The sequence below is a fragment of the Amphimedon queenslandica genome, unplaced genomic scaffold, assembly GCF_000090795.2.
Source record: "Amphimedon queenslandica unplaced genomic scaffold, v1.1 AMPQUscaffold_13501, whole genome shotgun sequence".
NCBI classification, from domain to species: Eukaryota; Metazoa; Porifera; class Demospongiae; order Haplosclerida; family Niphatidae; genus Amphimedon; species Amphimedon queenslandica.
The window spans coordinates 215,020-233,139 of NW_003546263.1; the positions used below are offsets into that span (position 1 = coordinate 215,020).

At 40.4% G+C, this 18,120-nt stretch overlaps 5 protein-coding genes across 5 annotated transcripts; 3 read left to right on the top strand and 2 right to left on the bottom strand.

Annotated features, from left to right (window-relative positions):
• Positions 1 to 20: 20 nt before the first annotated feature.
• On the top strand, positions 21 to 4,589 carry LOC109580202 (uncharacterized). The gene is made up of 3 exons (XM_019993114.1): positions 21 to 374; positions 419 to 1,936; positions 1,994 to 4,589. The coding sequence occupies exons 1-3, from the start codon at positions 47 to 49 to the stop codon at positions 4,495 to 4,497; spliced, it is 4,350 nt and encodes a 1,449-aa protein (XP_019848673.1). The 5' UTR covers positions 21 to 46; the 3' UTR covers positions 4,498 to 4,589.
• A 4,949-nt stretch (positions 4,590 to 9,538) lies between these two features.
• LOC105316709 (uncharacterized) lies at positions 9,539 to 11,424 on the bottom strand. Its single transcript, XM_011411806.2, has 5 exons — positions 11,374 to 11,424; positions 10,793 to 11,317; positions 10,492 to 10,746; positions 9,859 to 9,973; positions 9,539 to 9,813 (listed from the first exon to the last, which is right to left on the bottom strand). The coding sequence occupies exons 1-5, from the start codon at positions 11,420 to 11,422 to the stop codon at positions 9,726 to 9,728; spliced, it is 1,032 nt and encodes a 343-aa protein (XP_011410108.2). The 5' UTR covers positions 11,423 to 11,424; the 3' UTR covers positions 9,539 to 9,725.
• On the top strand, positions 11,385 to 13,629 carry LOC100641114 (calcium-independent phospholipase A2-gamma-like). Its single transcript, XM_003384044.3, has 7 exons — positions 11,385 to 11,690; positions 11,748 to 11,989; positions 12,064 to 12,173; positions 12,260 to 12,477; positions 12,547 to 12,738; positions 12,861 to 13,071; positions 13,117 to 13,629. The coding sequence occupies exons 1-7, from the start codon at positions 11,391 to 11,393 to the stop codon at positions 13,371 to 13,373; spliced, it is 1,530 nt and encodes a 509-aa protein (XP_003384092.2). The 5' UTR covers positions 11,385 to 11,390; the 3' UTR covers positions 13,374 to 13,629.
• LOC100636188 (pre-mRNA-processing factor 17) lies at positions 13,618 to 17,003 on the bottom strand. The gene is made up of 16 exons (XM_003384005.3): positions 16,795 to 17,003; positions 16,659 to 16,745; positions 16,471 to 16,600; positions 16,363 to 16,408; positions 16,183 to 16,313; positions 15,939 to 16,088; positions 15,757 to 15,880; positions 15,601 to 15,691; positions 15,379 to 15,526; positions 15,200 to 15,315; positions 15,010 to 15,143; positions 14,875 to 14,951; positions 14,621 to 14,721; positions 14,507 to 14,550; positions 14,385 to 14,453; positions 13,618 to 13,775 (listed from the first exon to the last, which is right to left on the bottom strand). Exons 1-16 carry the CDS (start codon positions 16,945 to 16,947, stop codon positions 13,667 to 13,669), a joined length of 1,710 nt encoding a protein of 569 aa, XP_003384053.1. The 5' UTR covers positions 16,948 to 17,003; the 3' UTR covers positions 13,618 to 13,666.
• Positions 17,004 to 17,044: 41 nt separating this feature from the next.
• On the top strand, positions 17,045 to 18,104 carry LOC100636315 (iron-sulfur cluster assembly scaffold protein IscU-like). Its single transcript, XM_003384006.3, has 5 exons — positions 17,045 to 17,176; positions 17,270 to 17,383; positions 17,464 to 17,574; positions 17,677 to 17,755; positions 17,814 to 18,104. The coding sequence occupies exons 1-5, from the start codon at positions 17,084 to 17,086 to the stop codon at positions 17,909 to 17,911; spliced, it is 495 nt and encodes a 164-aa protein (XP_003384054.1). The 5' UTR covers positions 17,045 to 17,083; the 3' UTR covers positions 17,912 to 18,104.
• Positions 18,105 to 18,120: the final 16 nt, after the last annotated feature.

Below are 18,120 nucleotides of genomic sequence, written 5' to 3' on the forward strand. Positions count from 1 at the left end.
AGATGCTAATGAGCTCCACCCAATTGCAGCAATCCACCCTCTGGACATGATGTGGGCTCTCCTGCTAGTTCTAGCCTTTTCTTCATTAACTGAGCAGCAAGCAGCTAACCAGTGTCCTACAGTGACTAACGTTCATCCTAAGAGTGGTCTCTATGGTCAAGTCTACACTGTCACTGGAAGCAACTTGGATTTGGTCTCTCATGTAAATGCATCTAATGGATATGGGGTGGTCATTACAGAACAAGGAGAGAGCGAGCTTAGGTTCCGTTTTCAGGTGCATTCAGGGAATAATGAAGTGATCACTTTCAATCTGTCGACAAACAGCAGTGTAAACTGTACCTCAATACCACTAGAGATTCACATTTATGGAATAAGTAAGTTGTACATATTAGCTTCTGCATTATTTATGTAATTGTAGGCCCAGTGGTATCTATGGTCTCAAGTGATGATGGACAACCAGGGACTGTCATACGTGCGGGTGGTTGCTTCCCACCAGTCTGTGGTGACAATAGCACTTCATACACTATTAAAGTAGGAGGGATACTTGTTGAACTCCTACCTCAAGCATTGACTGGTAGCACCTACAATTCTGCATTCTACATTCGTCTAGTTTCGATCAACGACAGCATTCCTGATGCATCAATTGTCCTTGTGTCAGGCTATGGGACAGAGTACACCTTAGCAGGCAGGATTATCAATTATCGCAAGAATGCTACACTCATATCATCTATTACCCCCAGCAGTGGACAGACTGGAACAAACGTGAGGATTACTGGTACTGACTTGATTGGCCTGGGTGGGCTAAACATTGCCTTGCAGAGCGTTAGCATTGGAGGAACACTAGCAGAAGTTATTGACTCGTCTCAGACTGAGATTAATATCAAAGTCTCTTCTGATACAGGAGTCGGCACTCAGGATATTGTGATCAGCTCAATACAGACTAGCACCGATAATAATGCTGTGCTCTCTGGCCCTAGTACTAATATCACTGGAATGTGGACACAGCTGGAAGACGGTGTTATAACTTCTCTTGTTCCGCCAGCAGCTCAAACAAATGCAACAGTATATGCGTGTGGCATGAGACTCCTGGGAGGAGGTAGCAATATTAGTAACGTGAATATTGATGGGATAGAATCACTTAATTTCTCAATCGGGCTAGACAATTTATCCAATCCAAGTCTTCCAAGTGAATGCATTAGATTCATAGTCCCTGAAAATACTACTGGAGGATTTATTAGTATTACCAGCAACACTGGAGCTATTGTGTCCACCAAGACTGACCTATTCCTTTCCTATGCTAACATTACTTCAGTGTCACCAAACAGAGGGCAAGAGTACACGTATGTCACTCTCAATGGCTCTAACGTTCTCTCTGGATATAATTCAAGCGACAACATTACGGAACTATCAGTTGAGTGTGGTGGTATTCCTGCTTCTGTGTTGAGCTATGAGTCAGATAGTGTACATGTACGTGTCAATCCAACCAATCTTATTAATGCTCTTAGCAATATCCAGATAACAGTCACAAACTATGGACTCACTTTCACAGTATCAATACCCAATGCATGGACATACCTCATCCCAGGTCAAGTGGATGTGGTCACCCCTTCATTTGGTCAGTATGGAACAAGACTTGAAATCACTGGGACTAATCTGACGGGCTATGGGCAAAGTGTCCAATCTGTTAGAATATTGGGAAGTCAAACTGGAAACATCAGTGTTGATCCCTACGTTGAATTTCAAGTGATTTCCTCCTCAGAATCGCTTGTGTTACTCTCTGTGCCCCAGCCTTTCAATGCCTCATATACTGGATTCGTTGATATAGTTCTAGTATCAGATAATGGTGCTCTCGTTACTGGTAGTGAAGTATTTGAGTACAGAGAAATGGGAAGAATTGATAGTGTGAACCCCTCACAAGGTCAAAGAGGAACTTATGGTAAGTTTATCAAAAAAATTACAAATTGACATTATAATTTGCTTTTTTCTGTTACAGTTAATATTACTGGATTTCAGCTCTTTGGCTATGGAAGCAATGCCAGTACAGTTAGATTTGGTGGCATTGAAGCAGCAATTGATTACACTACTTCGTCTCCATCCTTCATTTCAGTAAGGATAGGAAGCAATAGTAACCTAACCAACAGCACCAATGTGACTATAAGTATAATATCTGATACACATGCTATTGTTCAATCATCCAGCAACTGGACCTATCTAAAAGAGGGAGTCATTGACTCAGTTACTCCATCAAGAGGACAGTTTGGTTCTCTAGTCACTATCAATGGCTCCAATCTACTCGGAGGCGGTATCTCTATAGCTCAGATCTATATCGATGGGGTTCCTCCAAACATTGTGAGTTTTAATGAGGATCAAATTATTGTAACACTCGGCGACCACACATCAAGGACTGATGGTATTCCATCAGGTGAAGTGTATATAGAGTCTAACACAGGAGCCATCATTAGAGGAGGGACCTTTGAGCAGCTATTGCCTGGCAACATAACCTCCTTCTCTCCACTCAGTGGCCGATTAGGAACCATTGTTACCATACATGGCTTCAACCTGAAAGGATATGGATCTGCCATAACTAATGTGACAGTAGCTGGTTATGCTGCCCTATCTGAGTCATTTGAGACAGACTCTAGCGAGAGTACACTTGTTATAAGTATAGACACTGCCCCTAATGGCACTACTGGCCCTATTCATATTCATATTGATACTGGGGCTGTCATAGAATCAAGTGAGTCATTCACTTATACAGAGCCTGGTAGCATTAGCACTGTATCGCCCTCTACTGGCTCTGAGGGAGTTGGTCTGTTAATTACAGGTAGTCTACTTGAGATTGGTAGTGATGGGCCAGCTATTACTAATGTCACTATTGGTGGATCTGAAGTATTAAGAATAGTCACTAGTTCTCCTAATCAAGTGACAGTTATTGCTGGACCAGCTCCAATCATAGGGAACTCTTTACTAGTGAGAGTAATATCTTCTGATGGGTCTTATGTTGAAGGAGGAAATAGCTTCACTTATCAGAACTTATCTCTTTCAATTGTTGGTCGAAATACTGGACAGTATGGTACACAGGTAACACTGAATGCTCCATTCCCAGCTACTGAAGTGGCCAGTGTCTATTTCGACAATCAAGAGGCAACAATCATAACAACTCAACAAATTGATAGTAATTCTAGCACTGTTGCTGTAACAACACCACGTCCTCAGAGACTGGGTCAATTCACTGTTGATGTTTCAGTTGAGAACAATCGACACATTTTTGCTCGTCTCGTAAACGGGTTTACTTATTTGCCCGAAGGTGCTATATACACTGTCAGCCCTTCCTTTGGTCAAAGGGGAACAATAATCACCCTAACTGGAGAAAGACTGCAAGGAGGAGGGGATAGTGTCGTCACAGTTGACATAGGAGGCGTTGCAGCTACAATAAGTAATTATTCTGATTCATATGTTAACGTTTCACTGAGTGGTAATCTTCCTAATGGACAGAGTTCTTTCTCTGATATAACAATAATCAGTAATACAGGAGCAACCATCACAAGACTAGATGGATTCATGTTCATAGAGCCTGGACAAATCACATCCATTAGCCCACTTAGTGGACAACATGGGACTATTGTGACACTGAGGGGAACTGGACTGCTCCAAGGCAATATGGATATCATTTCTATTACTGTAGCAGGGAATGAGGCTCAATTGATGGATTCACCTAATGATACATACGTGGTAGTTCAGCTAATGCATGGTATGGAAGAAACTGGGAGTGTCATCATTACGCTTGATAGTGGAGCTCAGATAAGCTCAAATGGGCTCCAATTCAGTTACATTACAGCTGGTAATATTAGCAGTGTCTCTCCACCAGTAGGTACAGTAGGGACAATAGTCAGTATTGTTGGTACTAATCTTAGAGGAGGAGGAATGGAGGCAGCAGTTGTAAAGCTTAATGGTGTCCCAGCAACTATTATTAGTGAAACTGATACTCTTATCACTGTTGAAGCTAGTATAGCGAATGTCTCTTCAGGTGGTGTAGAAATAATCTCAAATACTGGCTCTATAGTATCCGGAGAGAACAGCTGGACTTATGAAGAGCTAGGCAACATTACAACAGTGTATCCTCAGTCAGGACAGCAAGGGGTCAGTGTAACTATAGAGGGACTTAATTTGATTGGTAGTTCTGGGTCTGGTATTATTGAAGTGACGCTGGCAGGTATTCCAGCAACTATTGTATCCCAGACTAATGCAACAGTTCAAGTTATTGCAGGTTACAGTAATAGCTCAATAAGTGGGCCAATAGTCATGAGAGAAGCAACTGGGCCTATTATAATCAGCTCCTTTAACTGGCTTTACTATGAAGCTGAATTAGTCTCAATTTCACCCTCTACTGGTGTCAATGGGACTTACATATTATTAAATGGTACTAACATCATTGGGAGAACCCGACAGTCCTTATACTGTCTCAGGTGTAAGTTTTGGCTCCATACCAGCTTATGATATCACAGTTCTCTCAGGAAACCTTGTACAAGTAAGGGCAGGGCATTCACCAGTAGCTACGGCCCCATTAACAATACAGATTAATTCAACGTCTGGTGCTTACTTAACTTTGACTGGCCAGTGGGTCTTTAGAGACCCGGGTCAAGTGACAGAGATAGAGCCAATAGCTGCAGTGCATGGTACAAATGTCACAATCAGGGGAACCTCAGTAGTACCTGATAATGCTACTGGAGTGACTGTAGTAACTGGGCAGACAGAGTCTTTCGAAGCATGGATCATTAATAGTTCTCTAGTGACATTCCGTGTGGGTCTCTATGCCAGCTATGATGATCCTAATGTCCCTCTCCCTCTGCTCATTATAGCTAATGATGGAGCAACACTCAAATCTGATTCTCCAACTTTTACTTTCAATCCAGTCGATACAACAGTAACATCAGTTGCTCCTGTTGCCGGAGGAGATGGATCAGTTGTCATTATTAGCGGTACGAACCTCTTAAATGGTGGATCGATGATTAGAGGAGTGTACTTAGATGGAGTACCAGTTGCTGATTTCAGTGTCAATGCAGACTATACTTCCATTAAAGTAACTGCTGGTGCAGGAGACAACACAGAAGGTGGTGTAGTAATTGAGAATGATAATGATATATTATATGGCAACTATACTTGGACTTACCTTCCGGCTCTCACAAGCAATCAAGTTTCACCCACTTCTGGTAGAAATGGAACTTTCGTGAGCATTGATGCTACCTCATTGTCATCTCAATATGCTCTTCAATCAGTAACAATAGGAGGGATCCAAGCAAGCATTGAATCAACTGCTAATGGAACTATATTACTAATAGCTCCTCCAATGACTTCAAATGGATCCATTGTGCTGTACTTTCAAGATGGGATTTACCTGATAATTTCAAATTCTTGGATATCTTGGCCTACAGTTAACATCGCAGGCGTCAGCACTTTATTTGGTTACTATGGGACAATCGTAACACTCAGTGGATCAGGGTTTCAAGGAGGACTAGGGATTGGGAGAGTAGCCATAGGTAATGTAACTCTTGCTGGATTCAATACAAGCATACTGAGTCAGAATGACACTGAGCTGAGAGTAAGGATCAGCGATAATTTCAATAGCAGTGGGTCTGGGAATATTACTGGGCCCATCATTATAAGAAGTCAGGATGGTTCCATATATTATTCATCGTCGCAGGACATTGCTTTCACTTACCTGGATGTTTCCATAGAAAGCATAACCCCCAGCGATGGACAGAATGGGACAGAAGTGATTATAAAAGGAACAAACCTTTTAGGTGGAGGAAATGATATTTCTACCTTTTCTTTAGCCGGTATCTCTGTATTCAGTATTAACATGGTCTCAAGTTCTATCATCAACGTGACGGCAGGTTATTCAGATTCTGAAATTCCTCTCTCTAATATCTCCTATGTCACTGATAATGGGGCTCAAGTTACCATACCAAATAGTTGGACTTATGTCCAACCAGGTGACATAAAGTCTGTGAGTCCCACTAGTGGTCAGAGAGGTAGGATAGTGACCATTACGGGAGAGGGAATGTTAGGAGGAGGGCAGAGTGTGAAGAGTGTGACACTTAATGGTGTCCCTGCTATGGAAGTATTGGTCAGTCATAATGACTTTGTACAGATAAGAGCTGGAGAGTCACCAGCCAGTAGTCCTGGTCAAGTGATAATTACTGCTAACACTGGAGCTGTAGTGTACTCTAATGCCACTGAAGTTAACTTTGGGTACGTTGCTCCCAGTTATATTGACACTTTTAGTCCCGCTAGTGGTCAATATGGTACTATCGTGACTATTAATGGCACAGGATTGTATTCTATTGAAACTGGTCTCGATAGGGTATTACTAAATAACATACAGGCCACAATCCTCTCATCAAACTCTACCCATATTACCGTAGCAGCTGGTCGACCATCCTTCCTTGCAATGAGCTCTGGTACTATAATGATAGTATCTAGAGACGGTTCCCTGACGGAGAGCTCAGGACTCTTTACATACTCACAGCAAGGAGAGATATACTCCGTTGAGCCGCCACAAGGTCAGAAAGGGACTAGAATCATTATTAAAGGAAGGAGATTAAGAGGAGGAGGAAGTGAGATAGTTTCTGCAAGCATTGCTGGAACACCAGCAACCATCCTTAATGAGAGTGATGACACAATAGAGCTCATTGCTAATGTTAACCAGGCTAGTCAAACCAGTAGTGTGACTGGTGAAATATCACTAGTATCAAATACTGGGGCAGAAGTGATTCGATTGGATGCCTGGAGCTACGTACAGAGAGGAATTGTTCATTCACTATCACCAAGCTTTGGTCAGTATGGAACATACGTTAGTATCAGTGGTGAGCGTCTCACTGCTGGAGGAGACAGTGTTGCTCAAGTATTACTTGATAATGTGCCTTCACTAACAGTTGAATCAAGCAACGATACTCTAGTAATATTCAGAGCTGGTCAGTTACTAAATGATTCATCGCTTGATACCACAGCAGTAACTCTTATCTCTAATTATGGTGGGAATTTGACTCAAACAAGTATTAGTTGGAGATATGGAGATGCAAGTGAGATAGTAAGCATTACTCCTGTTAATGGGACTGGAGCTAGCATTGTTAATATAACGGGATCACATTTACTTGGAGGTGGTAGCAGCATTGTGAGTGTAATACTAGCTGGAATAAGAGTCAGGGAAATCTTAAATTCATCTGATAGCCACGTGATAGTTGAGGCTGGCTTTAATCTAAATGGGCAGCCAAAATCAGGAGATGTGAGACTAGAAGCAAATACAGGAGCTCTTACTGTTCTTATGAATGGCTGGTCTTACATCAGTGAGTGTCCACATGGGCAGTTTGGTAATGACAGTGAGTCTTGTGATGCCTGTCACCGAGAGTGTAATCATTGCTATGGGCCAAGTCAATTCGAATGCTACGCTTGCATCAATTTTAAAATAACTCGTGAAGGACAGGGTTTTGAGTGTGTAGGCTCTTGTCCCAGTGTCTCCACACTCAGCAAGGACTGCATTGACGAATGCGCAACGTTTGAATATCGTGCCAACTTGACCAATGATGGACACGTTTATTGCTTAAACTGCAGCTCACTCTGTGATCCTAATTCAGGCTGCACTGGCCCCCATCCTTCACAATGTGTCGCCTGTGCTTACTACAAGGAGAGAGGAGAGTGTGTGAGTCAATGCTCCATTGGTAGCTACATCAGTAATGGCACTTGTCTTCCTTGCAGCCAGCAATGCCTACCAACTGAGGATTGCTATGGACCTGAAGCAACTCAATGCAATGCTTGCTTAAATGTGAGTATATCGAGACGTAATGAAAACTCTTCATTTGATGAGTGCATACCAGCGTGTCCCGCTAATCACTACACTGACAGTGAATACAACCAATGCCAGCCTTGTCACTCTCTCTGTCTTGGTGGTTGCACTGGTCCTACTAGCAGTCAGTGTATGCAGTGCTCTGATGCTTATGTATCGGGACTTAACAACACAAGGGAGTGTGTTGAGGACTGTAATGGAGGCTCTAGTTTAAAGATAAGGTATAAAGATCCATTCACTGGAGAATGTAAAGCATGCCATCAGTATTGCTCAATCACTGCAGGCTGTACTGGCCCAACTGCAAGTGACTGCATATCATGCAGCAATTTTACTGTAGGCACTCATGTCCTCTCGACTGAATTTATTCCAAAAATTAATGGAGAGTGTGTCCCTCTGTGTCCAAATGAGAGCTACTACATTGAAGTAAGGAATGGAAACTGTGAATTCTGTGACTCATCTTGCTTTGCTGGTTGTACCGGACCTTCTGAGAATGATTGCATATTAATAACATCATCTGAATCTCCTACACTATCTACTGAAAGTCCAAGCACAGTAGGAGCCTTCAGTGCAGGGACTGGGATTATAATAATCTTTGCTGTGGTTGTGGGGCTCCTAATCATAGCATTCATCATAGTACTGGTTATACTGCTGGCTAAGACAAAGGGCAAAGGTAAGTACAAGATAGACAGTCCAGAACCAAGGTCATATACTAGGAGCCCCATCTCTGAAATGAGCCTTAGTACTACTAATCCTTATATCTCAAGGCTAGAAGCTTCGACAATGTCTGAATTGGCACCACCACGTCCCTCAAGAGCAGTCAGCTTTGAGAACCCAGTATTTAACATTGAACTGACAGAAGAAGATGAAACGAATCTGGGAATGAGTCTAGTCCAACTTAATGATAATACCACCCACCCTAGGCCTATTTCACCTGATCGTCCCTCGTCACCCGATGCTAATGAACACTCATCTCTTCTTGGTGGAGGAGGGGGAGGAAGAGAAGTTCCACCACAAGTACCAACGAAAGTATCTAAACAACAGAGAGGATCACAGGGCAGTTCAGGGTTGAGACAAAACTCTGTTCCAGAACCACAAGCTCAAAACAATCCTCCTCTTAATTTCGTTGAAGGTGACAGTGATGATGGAGAAATGTACATAGAAATGGACCCTGCAGCTTTACCTGGTACTCTAGAACTAATGACACAAGATGAATATGTTGACGTAGACTCTCCATTGCCTCAACTCAATATACCGCAAGAAGATGGCGAAGGACTCTATGAAGAGACTGACTCCACTGCACCAGTTACTGTAGGTAACATAACCAGCGCCATAAATTCACTACCAATCAGGGCAAATCCTCTGCCTTCTGTGTCAAAGCCTCCACCTATTCTACCAAAACAGGTTTCAAAGCCAGGTATCCCACCAAAACAGGTTTCAAAGCCAGGTATCCCACCAAAACAGGATTCAAAGTCAGCTATTCCACCAAAACAGGATCCAAGCCAACCAGCTCTGCCACCTCGCCCAGTTCATAAATCTTCTTCAAGTACTGCAGTGTCAAGCTCAAGACAACAAGCTAAGAAGCAAATACAAAATATAGTCGTGGATGATCCTCAATCCATTGAAGAGTATTACGATGAAATTGATAGAAGTAAAGTAGATGTGCCACCAAAGATAATACCAAGACAAAAGAAATAATTTCTCTAGCCTTACCCATTTGCTATAACTTTATTTTAATTGTAAGTCTAACACTTGTGTCGTTAATATTGTTAATTGTCTTTAATATTTTTTGCTTATCTTTAATAATAATTAATTAAAATAATAATTACTGTGTAGACATTAAGTGATGAAATTGTTACTTTTAGTTTAATGAATTCTTGCATCCTCATCTCCTTTGTACATTCAAGACTCCATTATCAATGAGCAGTCGAACCTTTGACTGGAACTCTCCATCAGTCTGAGTTTCCAAGTACCTACAAGATGCAGTAGTGACAGCATAGCATTATCTTTAATCATACTTCTGTGCTTCTTCTACTCTGTCCTTGAGCAGCTCTATCAAATGTTGAATCTTTGGATCAGCCAGTACCTTTTGAACTTCAGGCCTTCTAAGAGCATCTTTCATTCTCTGATCCTCTACACAATAAATATCATAATGAGTGGTAGAGGGTAAGGATTTCGTCAAGATTGATTTTTTAAATAAATTTTTGAAGTTACTAAAAAATCGGACCAAAGTCTCTGTACTATAGTACAGGGCCTTTCGCCAAGTTTTGTCAAAAATGGCTAGGAGAGATTTTTCCATTTTTATAATTTTATTTGATACATATACATGTTCTCATGTTGTGTAGAAAGTTTGAGCTGATTCTGATCACATCTGGATTTTTTACAAATTTTAAAAGTTACTCAAAAATCAGGCCAAAGTCCCTGTACTATAGTACAGGGTCTTTGGTCAAATTTCGCCAAAAATGACTAAGAGAGAATTTTTAATTTTTATAATTTTATCTGATGCATATACATGTTCTCATGTTATGTAGAAAGTTTGAGCGGATTCTAATCAAAATTGGATTTTTAATGAATTTTTAAAGTTGCTCCAAATGCCATGTACTGTATTGTAGTGCTTGTCAGCTCATGAAGTGCAAGGATAACTCCATTACCTTCAGATAAATGTTCAGTGATAAGCTCTTCCTCTTGCTCTCCTTTGTCACCTAACGACATAAAATGGTCGCCCATCAAATTGCAGAACTCTTTCAAGAACTCCATGACCTCTGGTTTTGACTGTGCAGTGGCAAAAGCCCCCTGGGGGTCTTTATGAAAGTCGTCCAGTACTTTAGTCAGTGCTGGATCATTGAATGCTTTGGAAAGTACCCGGTTTTTACTTACTTTCTCCAGCAAGTCATCAGTCACCCAATCTATTACACAAATAAGTAAACATTCAAAGAATAATTTATTTTCTACCTTTTGTTGTAAGCAACGGATAGGCTTTCTTCATTTCTTCCTGGACTTCTTCAAATTTAAGTTTTGATGGATCGTCCCGCGAGTTCTGGACGGGTTTGATCAATGGAATCTCTTTCTCCTCTGGAACCTTCTTCCCCAAGGACTCTGGTGCTTTCTTTTTATGAATCCGGTCTGCACTTGGTTTTTTTTTACTAGCTGAAGGTCCACCAAATAAGAATCCTTTTTTCATCCCACCAAAGCTTGTCGTACCAGCCTTGGGCTCGGTACTTTTAGAACAAGAGTCAATCTCGTGTATCCCAGACCCGTTTGATACCTCACCAAACCCAACGTTAGTAATTTCTGGATCTTGATTTACTATCAATAGTTTTTTTGATGTCACAGAAAAGGCTGAGTCCCTATTTTCTAAACCCAGCAATGATGAGTCTGTTTTAGAAGTCTTTGGCTTTTCCACACTGCGTACATCTTGTTTCTCTTTCTTTAATGTCTGCAAATATTCTGTCATGTCCTCTAGAGGAGGTACTTCATCTGAATAGAGCAAAAAATAATGGAACCAAAATGTAGTAAATTATTTCCTTTCCTACCTTCCTCCATTTTTGTTATGGGCGTGGCTATAGTCCTACGCGTCAACATGGCGGCCAGCTCTGCCGCTGTGGAGATGTTAGGCTGCTGCAGAAGACGTCCTTTCCCTCTCTCCTTCTCTTCTTTCTCCGCTTCTTCCACTCAATCTGGCTCTTTCATGTGGAGGGCTCCTCCTCTGCTGACTCGTGGATGTATTAGACTAATCTCCACAGAGAGCAGAGACAGTGAACAAACTGAGATCCAAACCCAGACTTCTCACAGCATAGCCCCACTTGTCAAGAGGCTTTTCGAGTTCCAGAGACCAGGAAGACACCATGAAGTAAGGGAATACATTTAAAGATATCAATGCTTTGATGTTTTCCTATTTTCTCCTCAGACTAATCTCAATCAGTTGGAAAGGCTCCGTCAACTGGTTCTTAATTTGGAGACGAATAATTCAAAAGAGACAGCACTGGAAACCCTTCAGTCAGGCATAGTTCCCTCTCTCCTCCGTCTGAAGGAGATGGCACCTCATGAAGTACGTAAGCAAGCGAACATGGCTCTCTCTCTCCTGGGGTATACTCCACCATACAAAGGGAAAGGATTGAAGATACTAGCAATCGATGGAGGGGGGACAAGGTACTAACTAGCACAGCACACCCTTTTGTACGTGTGTGTGTATATACATATATGTGGATTGTTTCTTCTTGTAGGGGATTGATTCCAATAATTATTCTGCAACAATTGGAGCAAGTCTCTGGTATCAAAGTCCACGAAATGTTTGATTATGTGTCAGGGACCAGCACTGGAACACTGATATTGAGTAAATGAGTGAGAGAGCTAGGGAGAAAAGGAGAGGAAAATGTTAATTTTACTCTTAATTTTATTCTCATTAATTTTTCTTAACAGCTCTAGTCTTCTTAGAGAAAGTATCAATCCAAGAAGCTGAGGTCTTCTATCGGGAATTGAGCTCCAAAATATTCAAAATGAACAACCTCCTTGGGATTGGGCAGCTCTTCCTTACCCAGTCATTCTATTCCTCCTCTGATCTCGAGAAACAGGTGAGGAAATTCAGCGTGACAGGGAGAAAACTGTACGAGACGTCGTGCGACCCGACAATGCCAAAAGTAAGGAGACGAGATTAAGTGATAAATACATGTGCAGCTAACCCTCTCCATCTCTTGATCTTGCATTAGATGTCATTTCTATCAACGCTGGTAAACCAACCCGTCATCGAGCCCTTCCTGTTCACTAACTATCATCATCATCCTCTCACTTCGTCTCACTATCTCTCCAGCTCTAACACTCCAATATGGCAGTCGATAATGGCAAGCACTGCAGCCCCGGGCTATTTTGAAGAAGTTAAAATCGGCCCATACATATACCAGGTATACTATGCCGGTACATATAGTGTACATTTTTATATACATATAAAGCATACTGCATCTATATAATGGGCCAGATATACATATATTATTATTATTGTTATTATTATTATTATTGCTCTTAGGATGGCGGTATTCTCACTAATAACCCAGCTGCAGTAGCACTGCATGAGGCCCGTCACTTGTGGGGCTGTGATGTCCCTGTCCAGACACTCATATCTCTTGGGACCGGACAGTTTGAGTACGACAGGAATAACCCGGTCAGTCCGGTTTCAAGCAACATCAGCTTGAGGGAAAAACTAACGAAAATTGTAGCAAGTGCAACCGATACGGAAGGTAAGAAAGAGCAGAGTATTTATTAATTTTTATTCTTCTTTCTAGCCGTTCATACAATTCTAAAAGACCTTCTTCCTCAGTCTTCGTACTTTCGTTTCAATCCTCACCTAACGGAGCAGATCAATCTTGACAACTGCAATCCGGAGCAGTTACAGAAAATTGTCGACGATACCAAAAGATATCTTGAGAACAACGAGTCCCTCTTGAATGAAGCAGCTGCCAGTTTGACGAAACAAAAATCTTTCCAACAAAAGTTGTTCGAGAGATACAAGTGTCGCAAGACTGCATGGCCAAACAGATAGGCCATTTAATAGTTATTTAATATCATTGTCACAGCAATAATAATAGTTACTTCATTTTTATTTTCCTATTTTGTATTATCATCTTGAGTTGATAGCAAAATTATTTATTTTGTACCATTATAATTATCTATTTACATTAAATTATTTTTTAATAATAATAACAGGAGGAATATCATTTTTGTCATGATAAAGATTCCTTGGCTTGTCATCATTAATATTATTATTATTATCAGTGGTGAACAATAAAGAATGAAAACTTAAAATATCATTGTTGTCTCATTTCCTCTCCTTTTTTAGTCCCAAAGCTTCAATAGTCCATCCCAGCCACAGGTGACTACTTTCGATGTTTCATGAGGCAGCCATCTTACAGCAATACACACGCCTTCATGCGCCTTGAATTTACTACATGTGTTAAGAGTAACGTAAGTACATTATTACAATTACATAAAAAAATCCAAACTTGATCGGAATCAGCTCAAACTTGATAAACAACACAAGGAGATGTATATGCATCAGATAAAATTATAAAAATGGAAAATTCTCTCCTAGTCATTTTTGGCGAAATTTGGCCAAATACCCTGTACTATAGTACAGGGACTTTGGCCTGATTTTTGAGAAACTTTAAAAATTCGTAAAAAATCCAATTTCGATCAGAATCTGCTCAAACTTTCTACACAACATAAGAACATGTATATCCATCAGATAAAATTATAAAAATGGAGAATTCTCTCCTAGTCATTTTTGGCAAAATTTGGCCAAATACCCTGTATTATAGTACAGGGACTTTGGCCTGATTTTTGAGAAACTTTAAAAATTCGTAAAAAATCAAATTTCGATCGAAATCAGCTCAAACTTTCTACACAACATAAGAACATATATATGCATCAGAAAAAATTATAAAAAGGAAGAATTCTCTCCTAGTCAATTTTGACAAAACCCTGTACGTTTACTATAGTAATGTCTAGAACCAAAGTTAATAAAACAATAACAGAACCCCTCCCACTTTAATACCTTTTCATTTTCTTTGTTTTCCAGTCCCAGAAGCAAACGGAGCCGTTTGCCTCTCCTGAAGCAACAATACTAGGAGTTGAGAAAGAAATTATTTCTAAACATCCTCATAATTAAAGAAATACCTTGCATCAGGTGAGAATGCAATTTTGCACGAATAGCCGGCAACCTAAATATAGTAACAACAAATGTACATGAAATAAAAATAGTAACACACCATATAAGGTACAACCACTCACATTATGTCCTTTGAATGCTTTCCTCCTGTTTAATCTGAAGTTAGTGTGTACTCCATAACACAATATCTGATTATCCATTGATTGACAGGCTAGCCATTTACCTTGAGAGAGAGAGAGAGAGAGGGAGAGGGAGGGAGGGAGGGAGGGGGAGGGAGGGAGGGAGGAAGGGAGAGAGAGAGAGAGAGAGAGAGAGAGAGAGAGAGAGAGAGAGAGGGGGGGGGAATCAGAGAGAGGGAGTGAGTCTTACACCTTACCAGTTGGGTCCAAAGTGACAGCTGGCATTGAGTGCATGTGAGGCTCAGCCACGTACTTCATATCAACTGGTATATCCCTAATTAAAAAGCACCATTCAACCACGCCCATCACACCCGACTTATTAATATTATTACCATTCCCAAACTCGAAGGCTTTTATCGTCAGACGTAGAGACAAATCTTCTGTTTTCGTCGACGAAAGTAACCGTGTTCACTGGACCAAGATGTCTGTCGTATTCTTGCACTATCTCACCACTAGTAGTGTCCCACTATAATAATAATAATAATTATTATTATATTAAGTAGCAATTGTATCATGATTTACTGTGTATATTTTCTTATCGACGCAGCCAGCAATGAATAGATGCTGCTTATCTTCATCAGGATTAAAGGCAAGACAGTACGCCGTCTTCTGATTTGTAAAATGATTGATACACTGACCTACAGTATAATAGCACCAACGAGTCCAATACAGTATTGATAGCTTAAGTCATGTGATGTTACCTGTTTCGGTGTCCCACAGTTTAATGTATCTATCATACGCACAGCTAAGGAACTTTGATCCGTCGTTATTGAAACAAATGTCCCGTATGGCTTTAATGTGACCCGAATATGTCCTAATGCATCTTCTCTCGTTATATACTTCCCATAACTATTGAGAGAAAGGAGGAGGAGGAGGAGAAAAAGCAAGACACAAGAGGAAAAATAAAATAAAAATAACCTTACCTTCAGATTATTATCCATAGAACCGGATAAAACCAAATGGCCGGACTTTGGAAACAGCCTGCAGTTAGACACTGCCTTTGTATGACCACTCCTATAACATGTCACATGGTAATCATACGGTACGACCATTAGCCCAATGCATACCCACAGACTCACCATGTGTGGATACACTTCTTTGGTATGAAGCACTTCTCTGGTGGGTCTTCGGATCTTAGATTGATCCCAATGTCTTGAGGTATGTGAAGGAATGAACGGCCCATGTAATCAACAGGGTCGTCAACTAAAAAATAGATAAAAAAAGAGGAGGATTTAAATGCAGGGATATTTTCTCCTCTCACTGTGTAGCACTGTAGTCTCTTCTATTGTTTCTTCCTCCTCATCTCTTCTCTTTTTCTTTAATTTGCTTCCTTTCTGTGCCTCGATTATCGCCTTTTCCTCTGGAGTTGGACAAGACACTTTTATCTGATCTTTATATTCTCTCCATGGGCCTATAGGACACCACAATAGGCATCAGAATATGTAATAAAACAGAGGAAGTACTTTCTATTTAACCTCAATGCCCTCTCTCTCTTTCTCAATTACCTTGGTAGCCATCAATGACAGCAGGGTCTCCTTTTTCTAACCTCTTTCTCTTCTCTCCTGTCCTCACCACTTTCTTTTCAAAAATGCTAGCCCCTCCGTGTTCCATCATAGTACCCACATCTCCAATATACCTTCATAGAAATCATACATAATAGTGATATGGCATTGCAATGGACTCACTCCAATTCATTTCCACTCTTATCAGCCGAAGGATCAACAGCAAAACCTAATAAGTAAATTCGATTGTTAAAATCTAGTCTCCAGTTAAATCTTGCTGATTTAGCATACCAAAGCTTTGGTAGGTCCTCCGCTGGTTTTCAAATTGAAATAAGTCAATGTGAGCCGGCTCCATGAATCCAGAGAGCATGTTCTTGTGTGCTAATTGCTGCTGGGTCTTGTTTGGATTAACTGGGCCAACCTTATAATTAATTAATTAATTGATGTTATTAATTTGAAATTTCTACTACCCGACATACTTCGGGTGCAAACAGTTGCTCATACGTCGGATTGTAAGTTATTTCTTTTGTCTTCGAGTCAATTCTTAGCAGATTAGTCTGTGGCTCCTGAAATAAATAAATTCAAAAATAGTCCACAAAAATTACAATGATGTACTTTGTTCCTGACGGCAGGAGTGCTATTCATTGAAAATTTATCCTTCAGAGATGAGAGAACTTTTGCTGATTCTTCGTAATTTATTTCAGGAGCATCTTCATCGCTTCCTTCCCCACTGGAGCCATACTCAACCAGAGGGAGGGATGTCGCCATTTTTATAGGTTTAAAGAAACACAGCACGTGTTTGGAATAAGCGGAAACAATACGAGAATTAGCACATTGCCACGCCCACCACAAAATCCTATAATACACAAACGTGTGCGGAGTCAAGCAAGCAACAAAGCAAAACATGTCTTCACTTTTCACACGATTGAGGCCCACTCTCTCTCATCTCTCTCGACACAGCAGAGCAAGAATACTTGTTGCAGGGTACCACGAGAAGGTAAATGAAGCTTATGTTCTATTTTAAGTACAAAGTGGATCTATTAAAATGCAAATTTGTGGTAGTTTTACATTTCTTCATTATAATTTTCAGGTCATTGACCATTATGAAAATCCCAGAAATGTTGGCTCATTTGATAAGAATGATGCTCAAGTTGGTACTGGATTAGTTGGGGCTCCAGCCTGTGGCGACGTCATGAAATTACAGGTCAGTCATTAGCCAGTCTATTGCTATTAGTCTATTACTATTAACACGTCATTATTCTTCTCTTTTTGTTTTCATTTCAGATTAAAGTTGACGATGATGGTAAGATTATTGATGCTAGATTCAAGACGTTTGGTTGTGGCTCAGCTATTGCTTCAAGCTCTCTCGCTACGGAATGGGTCAAAGGAAAATCTGTAAGACTTTTGGGAGTGAGAAAGTTTAGAAAGAAGACATTTACAAGAATACTAACTCGCGTGACATATTTGACAATGTTGACAACATATCTCTCTTAATAGGTCAATGAAGCAACACAGATTAAAAACACTGACATTGCAAAAGAGCTGTCACTACCACCTGTCAAACTTCACTGCTCCAGTATGAATTAATAAACATTAGTTTACCTTCATTGATAATCCCTTTCTCTTTATTGTAGTGTTGGCTGAGGATGCTATTAAAGCAGCTCTGAAGGATTACCAATTAAAAAGGAAGAGTAAAATGGAAGAGCCAGTAGCAGCTGTTGCTGGTGAATGACATTTAAGAGAACATTAATTACATCTCAGTCTCACTGTCTCTGTATAATTTATGTCTCTTTGTCTTTCCCTCTCAACTCTCATTGCTATTATTGTTCTTGTTATCTGTAATTATCAGTAATTTATTATTATATTGATGTGTGAATTTAAAAAATTGAATTTTGTCATCAAAGTTAAAGTTTATTATGCAATCATAAAGGTGTCGACGCA